Source organism: Zerene cesonia, chromosome 18 (assembly GCF_012273895.1).
Source record: "Zerene cesonia ecotype Mississippi chromosome 18, Zerene_cesonia_1.1, whole genome shotgun sequence".
NCBI classification, from domain to species: Eukaryota; Metazoa; Arthropoda; class Insecta; order Lepidoptera; family Pieridae; genus Zerene; species Zerene cesonia.
In genome coordinates, this window is record NC_052119.1 from 9,509,612 (window position 1) to 9,535,492 (window position 25,881).

Here is a 25,881-nt window from a genome sequence, read left to right on the forward strand (position 1 = left end):
AACACCAGTCCCAGGTTATGCACCGTGCCTATGAGCGTAGCCTTCCACGGCTGGCAGCCCAAGTCGAACTGGAAATTACATAATTTTATACATAATATTTCTAATGCAATTTCTTCAATTCTATTTTAAGACGACCTTTTACTTAATTTATCACAACTCAGACCAATAATTACTTTTTAAGCGTTTTAAGCGTTAAATTAAATAATGGTACCTACTCTTTGATAAAACATTATAATTAAAATTAAAATTAAAACATGTAGTCGTCTTATAATGTATTGTTTGAATAAAATAATTAGTTAATAGCTGTATGCTTAAAATAGTATGATAAATCGACCAATAAATCTTTAACATGAACATTACCGACAAACTAATAAAAAACTTTGCACTCTCGACATACTGCAGTTTGAAATGGCGAAAAATGTAACTATAGATATTGAATTGTCATTGTTAACTACTTACTTCAAGTGTTCTTTGTGATTATTTGCTATCTTTTTCAATTACAATTACATATGCCGTGAGCTGCAAGCGATACCCGGAAGATTTTTCTTAAGCTTACTCTGAAGCGACAGGGGCGACACCCTTAGTTTCAAAGATAAGTTAGTGGCACTGTACTTTGTAGTCTGCAGACGTTTGTGAGTGATGTGTAATTGTTAGAAGTTTGCAATTTTTCAATCAATACTCTTATTGCCGGGCCAAGTCTATGGATTTGTACTTATTAATCTGGTGTCTATTATACCTACAGGTACAGATGAAGGGTCTTTCTAATAATAATATAATGCATATTCATACTATTTTTACTGATGACATTATACAGTATTTACTGAATATATTTCCCATTATTAAGAAACTAGTTGCGCCCCGCGGTTTAACCCGCGTAAATATGTATCCCGTAGGAATATCGGGATAAAAAGATGCCTAAGTGTTATTCCAGTTGTCCAGCTATCTAAGTACCAAATTTCATCGAATCGGTTTAGTAGTTTTTGCGATAAAAAGTTACAAACATACACACATTCTTACAAACTTTCGCATTTATAATATTAGTTTAGAAATATAAAGAACATAGATCTTTTCTTTTCTGCATAAAAGTACTTAAACCATAAATGTGTGGCTCTCATAAATCATGAGATCTTGACAATGGCTTCTAAATTAATTTTTATTCGAACATAAATATAAATTAAAACATTATATATACTACATATAATATATAGGAGGAATAAATACGTTTAAAATAAAAGAGTCGTATTGTTTTCATTTCAATAGTCAATAAATAATATAATCCATTATAACATAGTAAACATTACGTCTACATTATCCGATTACGTAAGATAATCGTGTTTTTATATACCGATATTATATTATATGTGAAATGGGTAATTATGTCCCGTGGTTTGTTTATCAAATGTTATATTAACATAACTGTACATAAATCACTTTTATCGTGCTTGTAATTCTTATCAACGTACATTATAGCAGACATTATGGCGCGAATATTTTAAAATGACATTTAATGTGGACTGTCAGTTATTGATAACTTTTTAAAGGAGTTCGTGTATTCCATTTTGAAGTTGGAAGAAGGAGTTTGTATATCCCATCGGTTTATATGTTTATTGGCCCGATGTGTCTTGCGGATTCACTCACGAACAAGACTAAAGAAAAAACACTTTCATCTTGACTCAGGATTTATTTTTGAAATAGAAAAATTAAGCGCTCGATTGTCAACCATTTTCCTTCCAAAATTCATCAAACCGGTGCTGTAGTATTTTCAAACTCAAACTCCAATATTTATTTTTTAAACTAGACTTTTTGTGAAGGGGATTTTAATATTAATTATTATTAAGAATTCGTGGAATACAATAAAATATATATGTAATTGACCAGCGGTTTCAAGCAGTTTCTACGGAGAAGAGCCGGCAAGAGACTCTGTAATCTAGCCATGACAACGTAATAGATATCTATAGAATTTAATCTGTCTCTTAGTACTGTGATATTAGTATGTAAGTGTGTTTGTCAATATCCAGTTATCACGGAAATAGAATTGAACCAGTTTTTTATAGGACATGGTCAATTGATGAATGAAAACGATAAAAAATTCCTTCCTAAAGCTTTTAAGACACAATTATTGAATTTTAATGTGAAGATGAGATCGTAATTTCGCAATAATATTTATTTGCTTAAAATATCCAAACGATACTAATTATATGAAGCCAAAGTTTGCTTGGTTGATTGCACTAATCTCAGGAAGGACCGATTTCGAACATTCTTTCACCGTCGGATGTATACGTGATCCCTCAGCACTAAACACTTAATGTATCACGAATGAAGTCGGGCGGACAGCTAGTTTTATATAATATCACTTGAATAAACCGTGATGATGACGTAATAATAAATAACATTTTATGTTAAACTGCATGTTGTTATATTGATGGTCGTTAGATTAAAAGATTTATCATCTTTTGAATACGAAACGTTCTAAGTTATAAAAATGTGTGTCATTTTTCTTTTAAAAAACTCAACAGCGTAAATAACTTTTACAAATGTTTATGAATAGTAATTTTTTAACTACCTCCTATAAATTTGAAACACGAAACTTTATTTTTAAATATGTGTTATTCAGAAGTTATGGGAACCTCAACTGAGAAAAACAAGCATTCAACAAAAATTGAACAAAACGACAATCACCATCATAATGACCTACAACGCAAATTTACACCATTCAGCTTTGTTAATAATTATAACAATAACAGCCGATTTTCCAGCCCACTTGCCATTAAACTTCAGCTAAAAACCATAAGTGTCAAGCCAATTACACAGACAAACCATCGTGGCTTTGTGACAACTCGCTCGGTCATGCAAACCTTGACAATGGCCGAACATGACATGATAGTATTTATGCGAAGTGCGCAGTAACTTTATGCAAATTTAGGGTCAAATTTGTTAGTATTTTGCTTGCTCATGCAATAAGGGAAAGTATTTACTCGTGCACTATAATATCATTGATTTGGTACAATAAGAAGAAAAAGAAATTATAATTTAACATGGGAAAAAATGCCCTAAAATAATAGTCACCTATATTAAATGGCATTATTTTTTTATATTGTAATAACTACGGGTGGTAGACAAATTATCATTTCAAAAATCTTATTCTATATTCTAATGTTTGTGACAATTATTTCATTAGCAAAAAATGTTTACCAAATAATATTGAACCACATTTGTTATTTATTTTACATTCAAGAAATATTCAATAACTACTCTATTCTACGATATATATGCTACAAGTTTTTCACCACAGTTCTGCCAATATATTACATTTAATTTAATTATCTTCTATACTAACTACATTTATAAAACCAACGTTTATCTTCAATTCTAAAACCATACATACCTCAGCAACTACGCTATTGTAGTTCTCATAAACCACCGTTTCGCACTGCACCCGCAAGGGGTCCGGCGAGCTGGCGTTTCCCCTGTAGCACGTGGCGCCATCTTGCGTGGGGAAGTCGACCCACGGTAGTGTGCTATTGGACGGTTGGATGCACCTGGAATATCGACAAAGGAGTTTGTAACCGACGTTCCTAACAAACGAAGAACGAACGCAAGAATCATAGAATCACTAATTAATTCGTTTTTATATTTTATACAAAATTATCGCCACTGATCCGATTTAGAATCTGGAGAGGTACTTCCTCAAGGGACGTAGTTTTTATGTTAGAGTGAGTTCGCCTGATTGTAAGCATAGTCCATAAATATTTGAAGATACGTTCGTACTTCATTAAATAATCAGAAAAGTTGAGTGAATATATAACTTCCCACTCGTAAGAATATTGTGTTTTTTTTTAATTTGACAAATTTTATATTTTTCTACAACAGAACAATATATTGAATGTTTTGAATTAAAAATACGCCAATAAAATACGTGAGCTTGATAAAACAGTATTGTTTATATAAAGAATCATGAATCACGAATCAATTCATATAAATTTCAGCGAAAATCAAATATTTTTGTTAACGCACATTAACCGCTTTCTCCGGGAATGTAAACCGCCAGTCACGTGTTTGCGGACAACTAGCACGAGTAGATCGATATAATCGTAAAGCAAGAGCTGTAATAATAACAATGATGCGATAGCCTTTCGAGGCTGACCCGCGCTCTTGGCAGCGCACTTGCGCGATATTGCTAACTTGCTTGTTTTATCTTTGCTCCTTCGAGGACTTGTGCTTTCGTCTATGATTTTTTTTATGTCATAGTCGGCGATGGAGCTGCTGAGCTGGTGGGTCGCATGATAGCAAGCGCTAACACCGCCCATGAACATTTGGAGATGTGTAAGGTCGATTGCAGACCTTACGCCTCCACAAATGGATTGCCGATTTAACATTGATAAAGAAAGACGAGAGGAATAAAGGAAAGGAAAAGGATACGGGCCTCAGGCTCCTCCATTTACCGAACGAAGCCCAACACTATTTCTTATTTTACACTTTCTTTCACTTCTGTGGGGGTATGTACTTCGATAAGATAAGTCTCATGCTATTTTAAATTAAAGTTCTGTAATTTGTGTGGGTATAATCAAGCAGCTGAAATTTTTATACAAGTTTTAATGAAAATATTTAGTTTTAATAGAGAGAGCATATCAAACTTTAACTACCGTGTTATCTATATAATAGTATAAAGGTGAGGAGTATGTTTGTTTATTTGTTTGGTAAAACGCGCTAAAACGGGAACCACGGGTGAAAAAATATTTCATTATTAGATAGCACATTTATTAAGGCTATATAAGTACCATGGGCGAAGCCGGGGTGGATCGCTAGTTTAACAATATGATAAATGCTATCGTCGTCATCGTCTTATTGACGATTCAATATTCAATGTTATTGGAGGGTAGTACATATTAAAGTACATAGTAAATTTTTACACGTAGTTTAATCATTCCTCGACCCTGACCCTCGACCATCTCGTATAAACACATATAAACGAAAAAACAATTAAACAAGCAATTATTCAATAATTAACAATTAGCGAAAGTGCAACACGTGTTACGATAATTATTCGATAATAAATAATTGCAAAGTAGTTACTATATGTAACAATATGACATAACTCAGATCTGTACAATTTAACGCGCGTTTAACCGAAGATTGTTATGGAGAAAAGAGTAAAAATTACGTAGGTATCATAAACACCAGGAATTTTTCTTTAATGGCATTTCTAGAGTGTGTTGTTGCTACACGTCACTTATCACCATTGATGTTGTACCAATATTAAATAATAATGTAGACTTTTGGGGAGAAAAGCATTTTTTGGTAAGAATTGGGCCAGCAAAAGTACCATACACCCACAGAAAACCGGCGTGAAATAGTAGTGCTACTGTGTTTCGCGCGGTGAGTGGGGGAGCCGGAGGCCTGCTTCCTTTTCCTCAACCTTCCCCGTCTATCCCTCCTTTCCCGTTAAACCTTCCTTTATCTCTTTCCTCTTAAAAACGGGCAGCGCATTTGCAGAGGCACTACCGCAGCGAATATTCATGGGCGGCAGTGTTCGCTTACCATCAGGCGAACCACCAGCTCACTTGCATATACTTGAACAAAATATATAAATATAGTAAAACTAAGAAAATCTACTAAAACTTGACATCCATCTAAACTGGTATATTAAATAAACTCACCGAAAGGGCACATCAGCGGCCGTGAACACATAATTAAAATTGCACATCATGAGGAAGGAGTCCCGGAAGGCGAGCAGCATCAGCAGTAGCAGCTGGTACTTCCCGAAGCTGCCGAGCTCGCTGAGTATACCCTCGAGGTTGAACCCCTCTGTGCTTTGTTCTGACATCTATTTCCACATTGTATACGTTATTGGAGTTGATAATTCTAAATTTACTACACCTAATGCGTGTTCTTACTGAATTACGTCTATACTAATATATAAAGCTGAAGAGTTTGTGTGCTTAAATGCGCTAATTTCATGAACTGTTGCGCCGATTTGTGTGAAATTTGGTGCAAAGATAATGTGCAAATCGAGAAAGGACCCTTAGTTTTTATGGGGGATAATATTTGAACTGCGCATGTTTTCCTTTGATTACGCATCCTTGCTGAGAACAAAATAAATCATCAAAATCTAGCAACATTGACTATATTTAGTTATGTCGTGTCGAGCCGAAGCTAGAACTAGCGGTTCGTTTTATGTTATTTCGTTATGTTTTTTTATTAAAACTTATTCTTAACGAATAAATTAATAAGTTAAAAATAATAGAGAGTAAATATAATATATTTTAATAGCATTAGTATGTCTTTAGGTAACTTACTTTGACTGAATTTTATGAAGACCTTATTGAAGTGCCTTAGGTGAGCTTTATCTGAGCATGATTACTGAACCTGCAACAAAATATTATTATAATTAATGTTATATTATATGAGTTATAAATATAAAATGATAAGATTTTATATGTATTTCCATTTGGTCATATAATTAAGACGTCTACCCCACATTTCCATTGTTTCGTCATAGTAAAATTAAAAATAAATGTAATAAAAGAACTATTTAGTTTGTTTTGTATAAATTTATTTTTTAGTTTTATAGCATTGAAACGCATTTTTAGCAATAACGCGGGTTCGAATCCCGCCTCGTGATCAATTTTTTTTTATTCTATCAAAATTTCTCATTTGTATTGTATAGTTTAGTTTGAGATTAATACATATTAATTAGAAACCAAAAGTCCATACGATTCTATACAGAAGAACACAATACTGCATTACATGATTAACGCATGCAACATTCACATAACACTTATATAAGTCCATTGTAATGCAGTGACCAAAGGGCATTTGGGTGCTAAACTTTCCTTCAACATACTTTATTTGCGTACAATTACTAAATAATACATTGTTATATCATGTAGTCAGTCAATCACATTTAATTAGTTGCCTTGGAGATAGAAAAATACCCGAACGATGTCGTAATACACTTTTAACGTATCGTTTATATATAAAATGAAAAACTAAATAATATAGGTTGATATAGAACTATACAAGAGTATGTATCGTTATGATCTTCTCTACTCTCGGTCAAAAAGTACGTGGTACGATAGCCTATATCCTTTTCCTTAACCACCCCAGTCCCTTCCTTAATCTTATCGTCAATCCTTTTCTAATCCCTTTCCAATTTGAAGTCGGTAATCCATTTGCACCTCACGTCTTTCCAAATGTTCATGGGCGGTGGTAGCACTTACCATAAGGCGACCCACCAGCTCCATTGCCGACGATGACATAAAAAAGTACCACAGATAGCGTAATACTTCCTTTATATTTATGTTTGTATGTATATAATATACAGGGTAGGGTGTATATAGGGTGCGCAGTAAATGTACCTACTTAGTAATTATTAAGAGAGTTTAGTCAAGACTCAAGAGGATAGAAATAAAAAAAAAGGTGTGTGTGCGATTCACACACGATAGAAGTGAAACTTCAGTAAATCGACAAAAGAATGAGATGATATATATAAAATATAAAATAGTATGTATATTTCCGTCTCATTCTTTGCCGGCTTCATTCTACACATTTTTGTATTTCTTTCTCCCTCACCTGTCGTTTTTCCGTTGCATCAGGTTTGAAATCACAACGATTCTAAAGAAGTTTCACTTCAAAAATCGTAAAAGTACCCACATTAATAATTGCCTTCTTTTACTCTTTTGCATTTGATAATTTATAAGATAACGAACACACATGTACGACGTGCTACGTTTTTATATAAATTAATATTTCTGTTCACCTTTCATCTCAAAATTTTTCCCAAAAGAGGATAAAAAACAGTTTTCATTTTGAATGCTTTTTATGCTGTTATGCTAACAAAATACCAGTAATAATGAATTATAAAACATTGTAAGGCGATTGCTTATTTTTATCGTAGTTAATATTAAGGGCGATGACTCAGCTGAATGAAAATGCTCATTACCCCGCATTATAACGAAGATTGTCCTGACATTTTCTAAATTACACATTGTACAGTTTTCCACGACAAAATATAAGCTAAAAACAGTGCATTTTAGTTCAGACATAAATACCACTTGGAGCAAAATATTCAACAGTATATACTTATGTTTAACTATTCTTAGGGATCGCGGACGAATGCCAACCAGCAGCCATGGTTGACTGAAAGGACCTCGAAGGACCACAGTGCGGTTTTAATCGGTAGGAATCCATGACCCACGGCTCCTTCCCCATGGGCCGTGGATATTTATGCAAGATTTCCCCACTATAAATGTCTTTATTTATATTTTTAAGTGAAAATATTACATCTATATAGTATTGAGAATTATAGAATTATAGTACCAGTAGGTACTGGATATATCACCTAAGACTAAGTATAAACCGTTCAGTATGTCGTGACAGTCTAAAAATTATATTTCTGGTAGTAAGTTCAATCATTAAAATAGCCCTAATTGGCATATAAATTATGTAAACATGTTTTGTATTGCCAAAATTGTTTTTGAATGTCTAAAAATATTCACATAGTCACTTATACACATATAACGTATAAATGTATACTATTCGTATTGCTGTTTATGAAATGATAATATGTTAAATTTTAATGATTCATAATTTTATTGTTTCTATGAATAATTTCATCCTCATATAAGCTAAATGAAATTATAATACCTACAATAGAAACGAAAATAGAAAAATGTAGTTTTTTGTTTCATTGATAATATATGATAATTTTAAGGACTATCGAAGCTAGACTATTTCGATCTCATTAGACATAAAATAAATTCTATATTGTTTGATGTTATATTATGAACACAATGTCTTCTGTTATCGGGTGTTGCAAAAAGGCTTTCCTCTGATTCCGGCCACTAACACTATGCATGAATGGCGGCTCTCGTATTTCGTAAACAGCATTGTTTCGTGTCTATTTGTTCGGTTTTACTTTAAAGCGTGGGTTATGGGTAGCCTATTCTGCTCTGAAAATTGTGACTATGTTGGCAGTATGAATTAATTGATATTTTATATTAAATAGTTTTTAACTCATAATATAGGGTTTTTATATAGTTTTACTTTTTACGGGTCCTACTGAACCTTAATATCCAAGTTTATTTAATAGTTTAGTTTGTATCAGGCCGGTAAAAAGTGACAATACGTTTTCATGTGTAAAACTCTCATCGACTATTTTAAGTTTCAAGAATAAAATTCGGTAGAATTTATCAAAATCTTAGGGGCTATGCATCAGCCCGATCGTTCAGCAGTTTGTACTGTGCTTTGATAGTTCAGTCAGTCAGTCAGTTTCCTTCTTATAAGTCAAGATACTAGTATAGTTTTATGTTGTCTGTGATTAACTTTGGAGCTCGATTGAAAGCTGAACCGTAAGATAATCTCCTGATACATTAAGCATTAGATCTATAAACAAATACCAAAACAAGAAATTGGATCTCTCGCAAACAAAGACGTGATTCGTAAACAAAGAAAGTTTGGCGTGTGCGCACACAGGCTGAATGTTTGGACAGCATCCAGCACTCGTAAACGGAGACACGTGTAAATTATTCCTTTCTTTGCCTCGTGAGAACACTCTGCTTGTGATCTTTATTTGGTTATTGGTTGATACAATGCTACTTAAATTTAAATAATAATAGTAATAACTAACATTATTTCCATCCACAACCAGATTTTACATTACATGAATATAACATGATAATTATATAAAGTTGGATGTGAATAGCTGGTGCCTGATAATAAATTTAAATCATCTATATTTATACGAATAGTTGAAAATAAACTATTATTATTAAATAAACTACTATTATTTAGCTACTAAGCTTATCTTTATTATTATTTGTACATCAATATGATTTCATGATTATAATTAGCCAGCGAGTCTGACTGATGCTTAAATGTCATGAGTGCCCAACTTACTAATCATGCCTATGTCTAAAATCGAATTTTTGGGAAAGAGTGTTTGTTTGTTTGTCTTCGCAACAGTGTGATTTTCCGATGTTTCCAACTTTAAGAGATATGTAGAAAGCTAGGGAATGACTAGTTTATACTGCGGTAAAATATGGTATTGTCGAGGATTTTTTTTTCATAAAAAGCAATAAGCAACAGGCACGGCCATGGACAATAAGCTAGCCGGAATAAAAACGGAATAAATCACCGTATTTCCACAGACAAAGAATAATGATGTCTTTGCTCTAATTCCAATGAGATCAATGTTATCAAAATTATTACAATAAGTACATGAATTCCTTCACTTTCTCTGCTTGAAATCCTTCTTGAGAAACAAACAAACACAGAAACATCGTTTAATTAACCGTTAACTAGCAATGACGTGAACATAAATTTCATGAAGAAATACTTGGGCCACGATAAAAACGTCACAGTTGTAAAATGCATTATGTAAAATTCAATATCGCAAACGTAATAAAATATTATGAGTAAATTGTATTTAATAATAATATGCTTTGAAAATTCAAATATCGAAATATATGTCGATAAGAAATAGAGGAATAACTAGAATACTAAGGGAAACAGCAGTTTTATTCAGTTTCTAGTTGGCTCTATTCTGTAGATACTGCTTTGTAAATGTTTGTGCTACGGGGTTTGTATGAAATTCTTTGGAGGCCGCAATATCATTCTATTTGATTTGAAACTCATTTTGCGAGAGGACTTAGTCTAGGACACAGTCCACAGATCTTGTCGTAGCATGAGGTAATATTACTGCCCACAACCTTCTTGGATACATTAGATTATCTCACACAAAAACAGTTTTTTGTCCCGAACCAGTAGTTCTTGAGATAAGCACATTTATTTCAACATTGAAATTATGTCTTCAATCTTATTATTAGTATAGTAATATCGATTAAATCATGACATCTAGCCGTTTAAAGTCAAAATTGCACCCAAAGTAGTCGTAGTAAACAAACACACAAACATACAAGTGAAGCTAACCAAAAGCGTGTCAAAGCATCCATCTACTTTAAAAAATAGGCTAACAGATAACACAAACTGCAAACGTCACAACAAAAATATTTACACAACGCGTCGTGCGATGCGACTGGTTAATGACCTAATAATTCGCGCCAAAGATTATTCAGACATGGCATCTTGCACGTGGCTATCGCGTTGTTTATTTATTAAGCCAAAACATAAAAGGTCGCACTAAATCGCACACATATATATTTTTTGTGGGAATACTTATGACGATTTAACACATGTTATAGTAGGGGAGCCCAAGAGGGGATTTTGGGATTTACTCGAGCGCGTCAGATTATTATAAGGGAACGTACCTTACCTATTACTAAGTACCTCCAGAAAGTATGAGCAGTTAATACTGATGGGTGCGCTCGCAGGAGCCGCAGGAAATTAAAAAATATCGATAATTCTTTAAGGTTACGCTCAAAATGTCAGATTAGCGAAATGTGGATTTTTTATGTTGTAAATAACCCGTAATATCTTTATCTGACGCGCTCGAGTCATATATTTTTATATTTTACCTTTTATTTGTAGCCACGAAATTACCACATAAATCGTAAGAATAACTTATATTTTATTTCAGTGATATGCCAGAGCATTCAAAATATCAAAATCTAACGGGCTTGAGTATTTCCACAGCCCCATTTTTCTTTTACAATTAAAAAAAATGTCAAAAACCTTTTTCCACCGCTAATATTGAAAACACTATAGGACTTTTTTTCTTGCTATCGTATAATCTGCGAATTCCAATAGGATTCTGAAACGCTCGAGTAAATACACATTTAGCATCTCGGGCTCCCCTACTATTAGCCCTTTTTCCGCATATATCTTAGTAGCTGCTACGTAAATACGAAATAACTTATTATAATCATCAATATTTAGGGCCCACATGGGAAGTGGGAAGAATAAAAAACAAATATTTTGTTGCTCCGTTTTCCCGATAATAACGTATATGAAAAGTGTAAAAAGTGTTTAATATCTAAATTAAAATGCGTGTGTAATGTATCCGCATATCGTTTCGTTTGCCTTACCGCGAAGTCTGGAGATAGCTCTGTCGAAGCTATCACCCCCGATAATAATAGCTCATTACCACTCATTTATAAATTAAATAATCAATGCTCGTGCTATTATAAACTGTATTGTTTACACCCGACTGGCGATCGGGTCAACTATGTGAAACTTATCTTTACCTATACATATAATAAAACAGTAGCCAGACTATGTCTGTCCATCAAATATATTTAAAAAGAGTAATTGCTATACAATATGGATGTTTTACAGATGCCTAAACAATGGTTAGTATTTTTTCTCTTTGTCTGTTTGTACGTGCGTCAATCTCGTAACTACTGGGCGGATTTAGATTTTAGTATTGCTATCCATGTAACGTGGTTAGTTATTATTAAACCATTTTCAAAAAAGTAGGTGGGTATCAATTCGGTTGCATTTTTTTTGTTCGTTACCTCGTAAAATATAATAACATTATACTGGGTGAACTACTTTAATTATTATTATTGTTTTATTTGAAAGCTGGCCCCATTTAAATTTGGTCTAGTTCTGACAATTTGTTGACTTTAATTTTTTTTTACAGATAGGTGTGTTAAATACTGAGCTTGTTGTTCTATCTCGAAAATACGAGTTCAATAATATAGTAGATATAGCTTTTAATAAAATTGATAATATTAAAAATTCTTATATATATCCAACATTCAAAATCAGATGTCACCTGTCATCACGCAGTGTATTTCATCCATAACATGGTGGATTCAAGTCCAAAAAACTTTTTTTTTTTGTTTTTACCTAACAAAAACGTTAAAAAAAGATATTGCCGAATTGTTATAGCCGTTCTCAAGGTTTACCTTTAGCAACACATTTGGTTCATTCTCATTTACATAGATAGTCTAAGACAAATGAATAATTTGAGAAAAGTTCTCGTAAAATTCGAATTATCAAATCGTTATACATTGAGATTAGCTCGACAAACCTGTTACTACGATTAAATAAGATGAATCGATTACCCACTCTGATATGTTAATATACTACTAATAAATATGAATGTGAGTCATCTGCCTACTTGTCTGCCACGTCGCAGCACCTGTGTGGACGGTTCCAACTGGATCCATGGTTTTATTAAAAACCAACTCATAAAGTTTGACAAAGGATCTCCTGTGATGATCTTTTAAAAAATATTCATCTGAATATTTTGTCTGCGGGTAAATTCCTAGCGAACTACTTATTATATTAAACATATTGTTCTGATTGAATGTTAATTGCTTTATTTGGACGTTAATACCTCTTAATTTGAAGTAGGATATACTTAAACACTTAAAAAACACATTACTGTGGAAAATATACACGAATCGAAGCAGTTGTTAACTATATAAAAAATGGACAATGAAAAGGGGAGATTTATGTTCATGTTTTATATTTATATCAGCAATACAGTATCGATATATCGGCGAAATATCATTTCGTCTCACAAGAAAGAAAATAACTTTTCTCGAATCTTAATTTACGAATACCAGAATACCTATTTTAATGGAAATCGGCTCAGTAGTTAAGGCGTAAGAAGAGACAGGCAGACAGACCTCCTTTCGCATTTACAATATTAGTAGGAATGAAGTTCTCATAAATAATAGGATTAAAAATATCATAAACTAGCTGCGCCCCGCGGTTTCATCCGCGTAAGTCCGTATCCCGTAGGAATATCGAGATAAAAAGTTGCCTATATGTTATTCCAGTTGTCCAACTGTCTACGTACCAAATTTTATTGCAATCGGTTCAGTAGTTTTTGCGTGAAAGAGCAACAAACACACACACACATCCTTACAAACTTTCGCATTTATAATATTAGTAGGATAGGATTAGTAAGATCGTGCTGCTATTTTACTGCTAATTTCAATTTTAAGAATTGTTTTTATTTTTTTAATACAATGTTTTTTTGTATAATTGCTTCGTGCAGTGTGCATTGTTTAGTTTTAAGTTAAAATAAGATACTAGATTGCAATGCAATTTAATTTTATAATTATTCTTCTTATTACGCACACACAAACACATACACACAAATATCACATATAATAAATGCAAGTATATGTTTAATTCGTTTAATGACATCTATATATACTAATATATATAAATGTCATTAAATTATTACGCTAAAGCGTTTGTTTGAACGCGCTAATCTCAGGAACTATTAGTCCGATTTAAAAATTATTTGACTGATGTTTAAATGTGACTTTTATTCGGTTTGTGTCCTTAGAATTTTCTACTGAGTAAACCGATTTTAATGAATCTTTTAGTATATGAAAGCTGTCTGTAGAATGGTCTCATTTAAAATTGGTCTAGTTCTTACAATTTGAAGGTGTTTTTTTAATACTTATTTTAGCCTAAGGGATGCAAATTTGTTAAGGAAAAAATAATTGTAATATTTTTCTTTTTTACCCGTTAAATGCTTGAAAAACAAAAATAACATCAGCTAAGTTACATTTAAGCACGCGTTTAAATAATTAATTACATTAAATGCAATAACTTAATTACATTTTAATTAAATCTGTCATTAAAATAGCGAGAAACATCCAAACTGAACTGAACTTAACTCTAAGATTGATATAATGTAAATATGTTATTTTATGGTAGAACATTTGAAATGGAATTTATTAGAATTTGAGATTATTCTAAAAATAACAAAAAAAAATCTAATTTGCAACAATTTAATAAAACTAAATAAATAACTTATCCTTATATTATGTAGGAATAGTAGTAATGGATACGTTTTAAATATAATAAATAAATAACATATTCAGTACCGAATTAATTGTTGTTATTGTTTGATTTTAAAAAGGCACTGAGTGTAATTTTTTACGCATAATGAAATCAGAGATGCCCACTGGTGCTTACTTGTAATTTATTTCTTTAACGAATTCCAATTAAATCACAGTTTCAAAATATAATTTTGCAATATGCATAATCTTTGTTTTTTATGGACTAGGTTAACCGGACCTCACACTAAGTCTACATAAATGAGACTAAAACCTCCGCCGCTTAGTCGCTCAACCAGCGTATGTATTAAATAATTGAGAGAAATTTTCTTACAGAATGCTTTAATAATAAAGCCGAAGATTTTCCCTTTTCTAGTAATTAAAACCGGTTTATAATGTACCTCGTGTCTATCTCCAAGTGATCTTTCATGAGTATAAAAATTTAATTTAAAATGTTTAGACGATGGACTCACTGGCTAGTCAGATCAGTATAAATTGTCTTAAAATTAATTTCAGGGTCAATTAGTCTCTCAGGGTGACAAAATGCTAAATAAAATATATTTGTTTTTACATCTGCACAGAAAACATTAATTTAATGTTGCATTTTTCTGTACGTATATGTAAAATAATTAAAATAATAAGTGAATTTATACCATGTCGTTTTTTAGATTTACTCGTCGTATTTAAAAGAATTATAGCGTGTGGAATTTCATTCAAATATATATACTAACATTTAAACCACCAAAATAGTTTAGTTCGAAGTTTCATATGATTTAATAAAAACGAAATTAAAATAAAAAAATAGACTAAATTGTAATTACTCACCGTTCAAGTAGATACATTAATCCTATAAACGAACATTTATATCACAATTTCAAAACACCACCAAAACGAATTATACTACGTGAAAATGAAAAACTCCTATATGCGCGTGCGCACAGTCCGCGCCAACTTATAGCTACAGACTGATACAGGGCTACACTATAATTAGGCCGCTGTTACACGTTACGAGCGTCACACAAAATTACATTGTATGCGATTCATTTAAAAGGATCGATTTAGCGCCATATTGTGATGTCATAGCCGTTAATTTAAACGAATTATTACTTTAGACTGTTAATCCATAGGGTTTTATTGAAATTAGACAGTGTTAGGCAAAACAAAAAGACGTTATTGTGACAAATAAATATCATTGCAGCTCCTATAACTGAGAATAGAATATAGATAGAGAATAATATATATAGATATAATAGAATAGATACATGCCGTAGAGTGAGATGAGTATAATTCTTTTCAAAAAAATTATTTGCCAGTGAAATGTCACAAGTCACTGTTTGGCACTGACCACTTTCGTCAGAAAGACGACGTTTTATGAGAAGAAAATTAATACGATGATGATGACCGAATTCAGTTTAATTTTAAGTGACAGTATCAGTGTTTTATATGATAACATACACGAGTAACAACTCGTACTTACCCACGTCTTTGCCCACCCATTTGATATCAGATATCCATATATAACTTTTCATAATATTTAATGTAAAAAAAAACATTTTTTTTTTATAAAAACTTACTATAATTGCACATAATAAAAGCTCTAACCAATTCTGGACCTCAATCGCTCATGTGTCGCCGGCCTATACGGCAAGGGTACCCCGCATGTCACACAAAGGCGGCACTTCCGGCACTGCGATTCCGCGGAGTACGAAATTTTATGCACTTTTTATCTTATCTAAATGAAAACACTTATGTAATAAACGTTTCATTTGAAAGTGCCTCTTCTTTTTTTTGCTTCCGGGAAAATTATATGAAAAAAAAACTTTTTGGGAGTTTTTACTTTTAATTTTCATTAATTCGAAATAATTTTACAGTATGTCTTCTTTGTTTGTGTTGACGCTAAGTATCACATTTTAGTAATACGTATTTGTTATTTGATGATTTCCACAACGTAACATAATATATTTGTTTAATTGGGTAATGAAAGTGTATTTATTTATTGTTGTATTTTAAGATCTACAGTGGAATTAAATTTATCAAAATTTTTGTAAATTCGTTTGAGATAGCAAAATGACTGAATTGATCTTTAGAAGATTTTATTCGTAGATAGGTCAATAACAAAATTAATTATTTTCAATTACCTAATCTAAATCAAAATATTAACATTTTTCTCACTTGTTATTCATATAATTATAGCTACACTGAAACTGTAAATAGATGATTGTTTCCTTTATTTAAATCGATTTAACATAAAAACTATTCGACCTGATTTAGAAAGTTCTATTACCGTTTAAAAGCTACATAAGTGTCAATATAGGCTATAATTTATTCATTTATTATTCCGTAATCACCCTGGTGAATCCGGGATAAGTTGCTAGTTCAACGATAATTTGAAATTTTCAGAAATTGATGGGATCAATAAAGATGTAAAAACTTTTCTTATAAATAAATTCATATAAAGAGCTTACATACTTACACTATAATTGTAGCGGAATCTATTCAAAAATGTCTTACACGTGCCGCTTCTCGTATTCAAATACTTGCTGCAATGAGAAACATTCATTTATATAAGTATCCTTGTATTTGTGCTTTATCGCTTAATTTTTTTAAAGATGACAATTAAAATATATCATTTCAGTTGTTAACACTGTGTCACAGCGTTTTCCTTAATCCAACTATTGTATATAATCTTCTTTCCTGTACCGTCGCTTTGAGTTTTTATGTATTCTTTATTTTGTGACTACTTTCCTCTTAAATTTATTTATTTGAATGTAACATCATAAGCCCATACATATTTCCTCTGCAGGGAGACGGGTGTCCGAGAGTTCAGGCCATAATCCACCACGCTGGCCAAAGATGTCACATGTCATCGAACTTTTGATTCCTGGATGTATCGATTTCCTCACGATAGTAATCTTCACCGTTTCGACTAGTGCTCATGTCAATAATGTGAAGATAAATTGAAAAATCAATTTATTTCTTGAACGCTCGTCCAGCCTCAAATCCCCGACTGTAAACTTGTCAGGCTCAGTGGTAAGAAACTCGGCCTTCAAAATCGATAAGTCGCGGTTCGAGACCGAGCGAGCGTGCAGATGTGCATCTGCGTGCATCTGCGCATGTAGATAACATCATCACTCCTTAAAACGGTAAAGGAATCGTGCGGAAACCGGCATGTCCAAGAATCAAAAGTTCGACGTCATTTGACATCTGCCAACCCGCACTTGGGCAGCGGTCTGAACCCTAATAGGAGACCTGTGTCCCAGCAGCGGGAACATATATGGGCTGATGATGAAGCTTTAAAAAATCAGCCTTGATACAAAAAATATTAATATCATTTATGGAACTAAATAGCGTCTCCGTTAATTTATGCAGTAACTACCTTTTGCCCGCAGCGTATCATATCCTCATATTTTTACGGTTATGTAACACTTTCTGATTTTTTATTAGTCTTTTTATAGTATAATTATATATAGAATAGTATCATTGGACTAGGAAGGGTGAGGAAAAGGTAAGAGACTTTAATTCAACTACCTGTGTTTGTGTTACCTTTAACTCGTACTGTATGTGTATGTGTACGTGTGTGTGTGTGTGTGTGTGTGTGTGTGGGTGGGTAGGTGATGGGTGTGTGAGTGAGTGTGTGTGAAATCTTGAAGGCTAAAAGTATATATTATTGATTAACGTCATTAAACCATATTAAACGACATCATACCGTCTCGTTGCAACTTCACGCCATAAGTAACACGCTTTAAGTAATCGTATTACGAATAATTGCCGACCCTTGACCGGGTGGCTGATAAGGGATGAATGACAAAGCGAATCTAATCGGGTTAAAGTGATTGACCCTTATTACCCGGTAACTGGGCCACAGATTATCCACAACTAATTAATACATTGGTTTTATGTATAAGTATAGCGTATCTAAATTTAAACTTTTGTAGTCAATGCATAAGTGTGTTATGTTCCTAACATGTATATTGGATCTGAATTATATTTATAGGATTATTTAGCGAAAAGCGATCAATACCCTCAGCGTGCAATATGGTATTCATACGTTGAGGATTTGCGGAGGTAAACATCCTCAACATGGACAAGTGCGAGAGTACTGTCAGTTATGGCTTATAGCAGCAACAAGTAACAACATTTTGAACCATCGACTTTTTGTTGTTTTTTATAACATATATTTGTTTCTTCAGGCACCCTTATTGGCTAATAAAGTCAAAATAATGTAAAAAGATGTAAATCTAGATATACCTGATATGGATTTTCAATTTGATTATGTGAGGATCAGGGCTTGTTACAAGAGTTGAATAGTTATACATTACAAATTTCATTTGTTTTGAGATACTCTATTTTGTAAGCAATTTATTACGACATCAATCTAAATTCATGTCCTATTTAATAAGTCAATACTTAATATTGCGCTAATTGTCAGTCTCGTTAAAATTAGGACACAAACTTATTTTTAATAAGTATCTTATATGTGTCTCGCTTTATTGAACTATTAAAGGAATTAAATAAATTTGAATAGTTATATAATGTAAACAACAAAACAGGATTGAGTATAATTTACGCTATATTTTTATTAATATCATGAAGTAGGCTTTGTGCCGATATCGGAGGCTTCCTCCATGGTGTCAGGTAGCTTGGTGCCGAGGGTCTCGGGCGTGATGAGGACCAGAAAACCTGAGACCAACGCAAACCCAGCGAACAGGGCGTAGGGAAAGTCTTCCCATATAGCTGCACCCTAAAATGGAATAAGGAAAAAATTACTCCTAATTTCTAGAGTTATGTGCCTACTATATTCAAGTATGGCTCAAAAGTAAATAAATTAGTCAATAATCCTTATGTATGACTGTCAAAACGACTCAAATTATAACATCCAAATCAACGCCATTAAACTGTTCTTCTAATTTCAGGACACTAATTACTACAGATGAGCTATAAAGTTATGATTGCGTACCTAATTATAATTCATACAAAGTTTGAGTCATTGTAATTGGATGAATAAAACTATTGCAAACATATGTTAATAGATTCAATAACTACTTTTGAACTATCATAATATGAAGACTGTAACCAATCTATCTAAAATCGAACTACTAAATCGATATACGTACCATCGCGGGAGTCAGCGGCGCTGTTATAGAGCCCAGTCTCCCGATCATAGACGAGAAAGCGAAGAGGCTGTGCCGATACTTGGTCGGGTACAGCTCTGCGGTGTACACGTACAGCGATGTGATCACCATGGATATACAGCACTTGCCTATCAAGTACACTGCAAGGGACACGCCGTATAGCTCTGAAAGAGATATGTTGAATTGGGGTACAAATTATACGTAAAAACTTACACCGGGGAGGTACCACACCCCCATAGAAAACTGGTGTTAAATAGTGAATGAATGCCACTATATTTCATTTTTAATGTTATTCATCAATGACTTACAATATTTAGAGTTTTTGCTACATTACAAAACTAAACATCTTATTCGAAATCATTGTATTACTATTTAATAACAGTCTCACCATCCGGCATAAAGATGTAGGCAATTTGACAAGACGCGCAGATCCAGTACCCAGCCATGAGTACGGGCTTTCTTCCGACCCTCTCCATCAGAAACACGGCCAACCAATACCCGGGGATCTCCACCGCAGACACCGCCACATAGTTCAAATACATATTGCCACTTATGTTCACTGCATTGATCGACAGCCCGTAGTAAACCAGAGTCATCGTAATCCACCATATTGGAGACACCACGGCTCTTATTAAAATCTGTCTGTTTCGCAGCACTTGCAGCACGAGCCAAGTTTCATTCGTATTCGCCTCCGCTTTTAGCTTTTCCTCTTCTACAGTGCGTCGTAGTGCTTCTAAAGACTTCTCTGATAACTGTTTTCCGTTTACTTTAGCTGCTTTCTTTAAAATTTTTTCAGCATCCGCATACCTTCCTTTACTTAAGTACCATCTGATGGATTCAGATAGAATCCAGAAGTAGCTGATAGTAACAAACTGTGGGATGTATAAGGCCAACGTTAATTTTCTCCAATTGGGTAGGGCCCACACAATAAAACCTAAAGTCACTTGACCGATGGCGTAGAAGGTGTTCATAGAAGCGCCGGCTGCTACGCGGTACTTGGGTCCAACGATTTCCATCACTGCAAGAAAATACTTATTGATATATTATCTTTTGTATTATTATATTTTCTTACGATAGAACAGGACAAAAGAAACAACCGTGGAGATTTGTTAATCAATTGATGTACAAAGAGATCAATATGCTTAGCATTTCTATCAATCACGCACTTCATCAATATAATCAACTATAGGTCCGCCTTGGCTTCGCCCGTGGTACATATATAGCCTTCCTCAATAAATGGGCTATCTAACACTGAAATAATTTTTCAAACCGGACCTGTAGCTCCTGAGATTAGTACGTTCAAACAAACAAACAAACTCTTCAGCATCATAATATTGATATAGATATAATATTGAACGAAAATTGTATGTGTACGTCTCACAGACTGCTTTTATTAAACATGATTCTATAACTTTACAAATCGCAATTGAAATGGGCAAAATGTTGATGGAGATTTAACTAAATTCATAAATAAATACCAATATGAATAGCAAACTCACTAAGAATATAAGCGCACGAAAACCCCCCAGAGCCGAACGTGGATTCAGCAACTTGCGAAATGAAGAAGCCTACATATGTATTGGCAAAATATCTGAGGACACCAATCACTGCTGCGTTCACAGCGCTGACGCTGAGCAGGACACGCCGCCCCCATCTGTCCGACACGTAGCCCGTGATCGGAAGAGCTATGAAGTTGCCCACGTTTCTGATGGAACCAATGAACGTTCTTCTCCATTCATCGCAAGCAAGTCCGAACTGAAATGGTAATTAAATCTCAAATTGAATATACAGCAATAAAAACTCCACCCGGAATAAAAACAAAAGAAAAAGTATGGTGGTAATAATTTCAGTTAATTTTATAGTAATGATATACCAGTCTACAAAACCAACGAGCCGGTTATGAACTATATACCATAAGATACCTAGAATACTTTCCTTGCAAATCAAGCTACTCTTAAATACGATGTATTTCAAAAATGTTTCCCCTTGTATAACTAAGTACATGGTCCCTGAGTGCTATAAGCTATACATGTACCACGAGCGCAGCCGGCGCGGTCTGCCAGAACTTATTAAAACCTAGCTGCGCCCCGCGGTTTCACTCGCGTAAGTCCGTATCCCGTAGGAATATCGGGATAAAAAGTTGCCTATATGTTATTCCAGTTGTCCAACTGTTTATGTACCAAGGTTCACTGCAATCGATTCAGTAGTTTTTGCCTGAAAGAGCAAACAAACACACACATCATTACATACTTTCACATTTATAATATTAGTAGGATTAGTAAGATTCATACGTGACTTACATCATACACCACCGAGTGCGTATTTTCATAAACAAACTCTTCACAAGGTACTACATTATCCCGGTCAAAGAGATCCTTAGGACACGTGTCACTGGGGCCACTAGCAGTGGTAACATTTGGGTAGCGTTGACAGTTATCAAATGAGCTCCCACTCGCTGGTATTGCATTTAACACCCATTCAGGAGAAAATTCTTGCAACTCTCTCGTTTCGCATTCTGGTATAAAACATCTGTAATTGAAAATGTTTCGAATTAGAGTTTCCTCTTATTTGTTTATACAGAAATCATTAATTGACCAACGAATTGGTTATAAAAAATATTGAAGCCCAATGCCACATTTAGTAACAAGACTATTTAATGTTGTAAAATTTTATTACCATTGTAACTAAATTTAATTATTGTTTAATTATTTCTAATCCCTATAGAATACTAATTATCATATAAGCATTGACTTGAAACAGATTATGAATAATTGAATTAAGGGACAAGTGCCTGAAATAATTTCCAGTTATAACTCAGTAACTCAGGTGTAAGCAGAATATATCTCTGTATATATCACTAAAACTTACTTATAAGTTTAGGAGTAGGGAATAATTATAACAATAACTCCATATTTCCTGCACCGCTTATTATCACAAATCAGCTCAATTTATACGACTATACATGAATATACAATAACAGGCCACGTGTCTACGTTTTCAATAATTCCTACAATCTGGTAGGATCTGACTTTTACTTTAAAGAAAGTTTGTAATAACAAAAGATACATGAACAAATGAATGAAATTTATTTACATTTCAACAGAATACTATAACTACCAGCAGTTTTACACACGTAAATTACCTCGTATTAATTCTAGCCGCTGTGAAAATGTACTCGCTGGCGCTCCAACCAATAAACAACACAACGAGAGCGGACAGCAGCACCGTCCTCAACTGATACGGACCGAACTGTCCGATCTCATTCACTAATATTGTATCTAAATGCACTTTCTTATAACCACCATTTCCCTGATCTATTTCTTTGGTATCTTGCATTTTCACTTACTTCGTACTCATTATGGATAAAGAATTTAAAACACTATTAGCGTTTCGAGCGATAGGATATCGTGTTCTTAGTTATTCAATATAGATTATAATATCACGTTTTAAAAGCTTAATGCTTTGCGTGAGGTGTTAATACATATTTAGTGGCAACCGCGACATTTCGTAGCCAATTAATTGTATGGTTAATACTTCGTAGCTCATTTTATTCTAAAAAAAATATTTTTATTTTATAAGTTTTACTTTAGGATATTCATAACATATTGAAACAAAAATAAATGTGTTTTAAAAATTATGAATGAATGTCTATATATATAAACAGACATTGCGTAAAAAATTACTGAAGTTCGTTTAAAGTAGTATATAGCTTAAATAATTCATAGCTCACGTACGTATCCAAAATAGAAGGAACTTTTAAAACTTTTTAAATTAAATGATGCGGTTCCTGATATGAGCTCGCTTAAACAAACAATATATTATTAGTACATATTTCATCTAATTAATAATTTCTCAAAGATTTTCACACAGGTTACCAGACATTTAAACAAACAAACACCCAAAATATAACGTATTTACAAAATTTGTGTAAATTATACATCGTCTGTGATAAAAATTAATACTTTGATAATGTTTCAGAGATATAAGCGTTTATATTTATATTACAATTATGCCATACAATGATGATAATCGGACGCGCACACTCAGAGTTCCAAACATCTATAAAAAACGGCACGATTTTATGGTATTGTCCTAAATATAAATTATTATGTTCTATTAATAGTGTGACTGTAGAGGCAATTGAAATATCGCCTTTGAAAATGTTACCTGCTTAGCTGTTATAATGCATAAGATATAGCCTAGTCGTGAAATGACAGAAGAGTGGTCGAATATACCCACTTTGTACGAAACCCTAAAAAGCAAATTCAACATTTTAATAAGTATTTTATTCAATTTTTAATTTATGTACTTAAGCGACCTATCGCAACTGATATAAGTTTGAGAACATGTTATTTTAAATTTTTTATTCATACCAATATTTAGACTAATTAATCTCTCTTATAATTCACATTTATTTTATTATACACCCCGTTTTATTAATTATGTGTCTGTTTTACATTTGTATCTAACAAGAAAAACATTAATTCACAGTTAATATCTACTAATATACAAAACATGCGAAAGTAACTTTGTCTGTATATCTCTTCTGCACAATTAGAAGACTCAACTCATTTTTGTGCAATTTGGAACCAAGATAGCTTAACACCTGAGACAAAACATAGTATGATCCTTATTTAATTATTAGTTTTATAGCATTGAAATGCTTTATAAATGAGAAATTTTGAATGAATAGAAAAAATTTGATCACGCATTTTTTGCCAAACCATGTAAGTATTTTATATTGCTACGGTTTGGCAAAAAACGCGAGTTCGAATCCCACCTCATAATCAAGATAAAGATTCAGATACAAATGTGAGAGCTGTCTTTAAATATAGCCCTAAAATACGACTTAAAAAGTTTGCGGGATAATATTTTATGTTGTCACTGGTGGTATTCATCTAATTATCATATTTTCGATAGCAATAGTTAATTTATACGGGAGAAACAAAGATTTAAAACATTAAATAAACAACAAAAAATAATGAAATAATAACAATCCCCTAGATCATAATACTTCATATCAAAATTAAACGTATCGTATTGTTGAAGCTTTATAAATGATCATTGAAAAGATTAGGAACGCTCGTCGAATTATTTATAGCAAAGTAGGATCAAAGACAATTTGCCTTTATTAATTTCACATCACAAATGGTATTTTTAACATATTTCATATAGAATTTATACTTTATATTCATACTGTTAATTGAATTAAGATGCAGTGTGAATGTTTCCCGTTGGTTTAATGGATTCATTAAATTAAAAGAAGTTTTAATTAGGACTTAGTTAACAACTTTATAAATAAAAGTTTGATGACGCAGCTCTTATTCACAATTATTAATCCATTTTATATCCGTCACAAACAAACGTAAACCAAACATTTCAATTTGGTTTTTATGTCATCGTTGGTAAAGAGGAGAAGGGTCGCCTGACGGTAAGATCGTTCATAAACCTTTGCAGAGGCTATATGCTTGTGTAAATCTATCGCCAAATTAAATGTAACGTTTTTGAGATGGGAGAGATGGGATTGATGAACGGGAAAGAAAGAACTAGGAAGGGTAAGGAAAAGGTTACGTATTTAATTCAAGGTAGGAAAATACAATGAACTGATAGGCGATTCCACCGAATTCCTGCCATTCCACCAGCTTGCAGTGCATCGAAGACAGAGTGTTCAGTCGGTAGGTTACTTCTCGCCAGTGTGAGTCCGATATAACATAGGGCGCTTCCTCAGAGCGCTCTGTGTATGCGTGAGTGCATTCACCAAGTTAGTGCCTCCGGTATAAAAATGAAAAATAATAATAAAATCCCCACTTATACCATAAATGCGATGTTGTTTGTTTGTCCTTCTTTCACATTGCTATGTTTTTCGTGACTGAAGATAGTTTAATGCCTAAAAATAGAATAGAAAGAAATAGATCAGGGAAATGTCACAACTAGACTCAATTCATATGGAACCGCATGCTTGAGTTATAAAAATCGATTCACCTGATAAAAAGTTATGAAGATACAATAACAACAAATACAGTCGACTTGATATCCTCCTT

General features: G+C 33.1%; 2 protein-coding genes across 2 annotated transcripts in view; both read right to left on the reverse strand.

Moving 5' to 3' along the window:
- LOC119833996 (organic cation transporter protein-like) overlaps window positions 1–15,690 on the reverse strand; it is a 20,404-nt gene extending 4,714 nt beyond the window's left edge. Inside the window, exons 1-4 of the mRNA XM_038358265.1 lie at window positions 15,534–15,690; window positions 6,297–6,366; window positions 5,658–5,824; window positions 3,386–3,539 (exon numbers count right to left, since the gene is read on the reverse strand). Coding sequence (XP_038214193.1) covers window positions 3,386–3,539; window positions 5,658–5,824 — 321 coding nt within the window. The 5' untranslated portion in view covers window positions 6,297–6,366; window positions 15,534–15,690. The remainder of the gene's footprint in view (window positions 1–3,385; window positions 3,540–5,657; window positions 5,825–6,296; window positions 6,367–15,533) is intronic.
- Window positions 15,691–19,292: 3,602 nt separating this feature from the next.
- Window positions 19,293–23,176, reverse strand: LOC119834101 (organic cation transporter protein-like). The gene is made up of 6 exons (XM_038358387.1): window positions 22,983–23,176; window positions 22,141–22,369; window positions 21,340–21,595; window positions 20,229–20,858; window positions 19,823–20,004; window positions 19,293–19,449 (listed from the first exon to the last, which is right to left on the reverse strand). The coding sequence occupies exons 1-6, from the start codon at window positions 23,174–23,176 to the stop codon at window positions 19,294–19,296; spliced, it is 1,647 nt and encodes a 548-aa protein (XP_038214315.1). The 3' UTR covers window position 19,293.
- Between the last annotated feature and the right edge of the window lie 2,705 nt (window positions 23,177–25,881).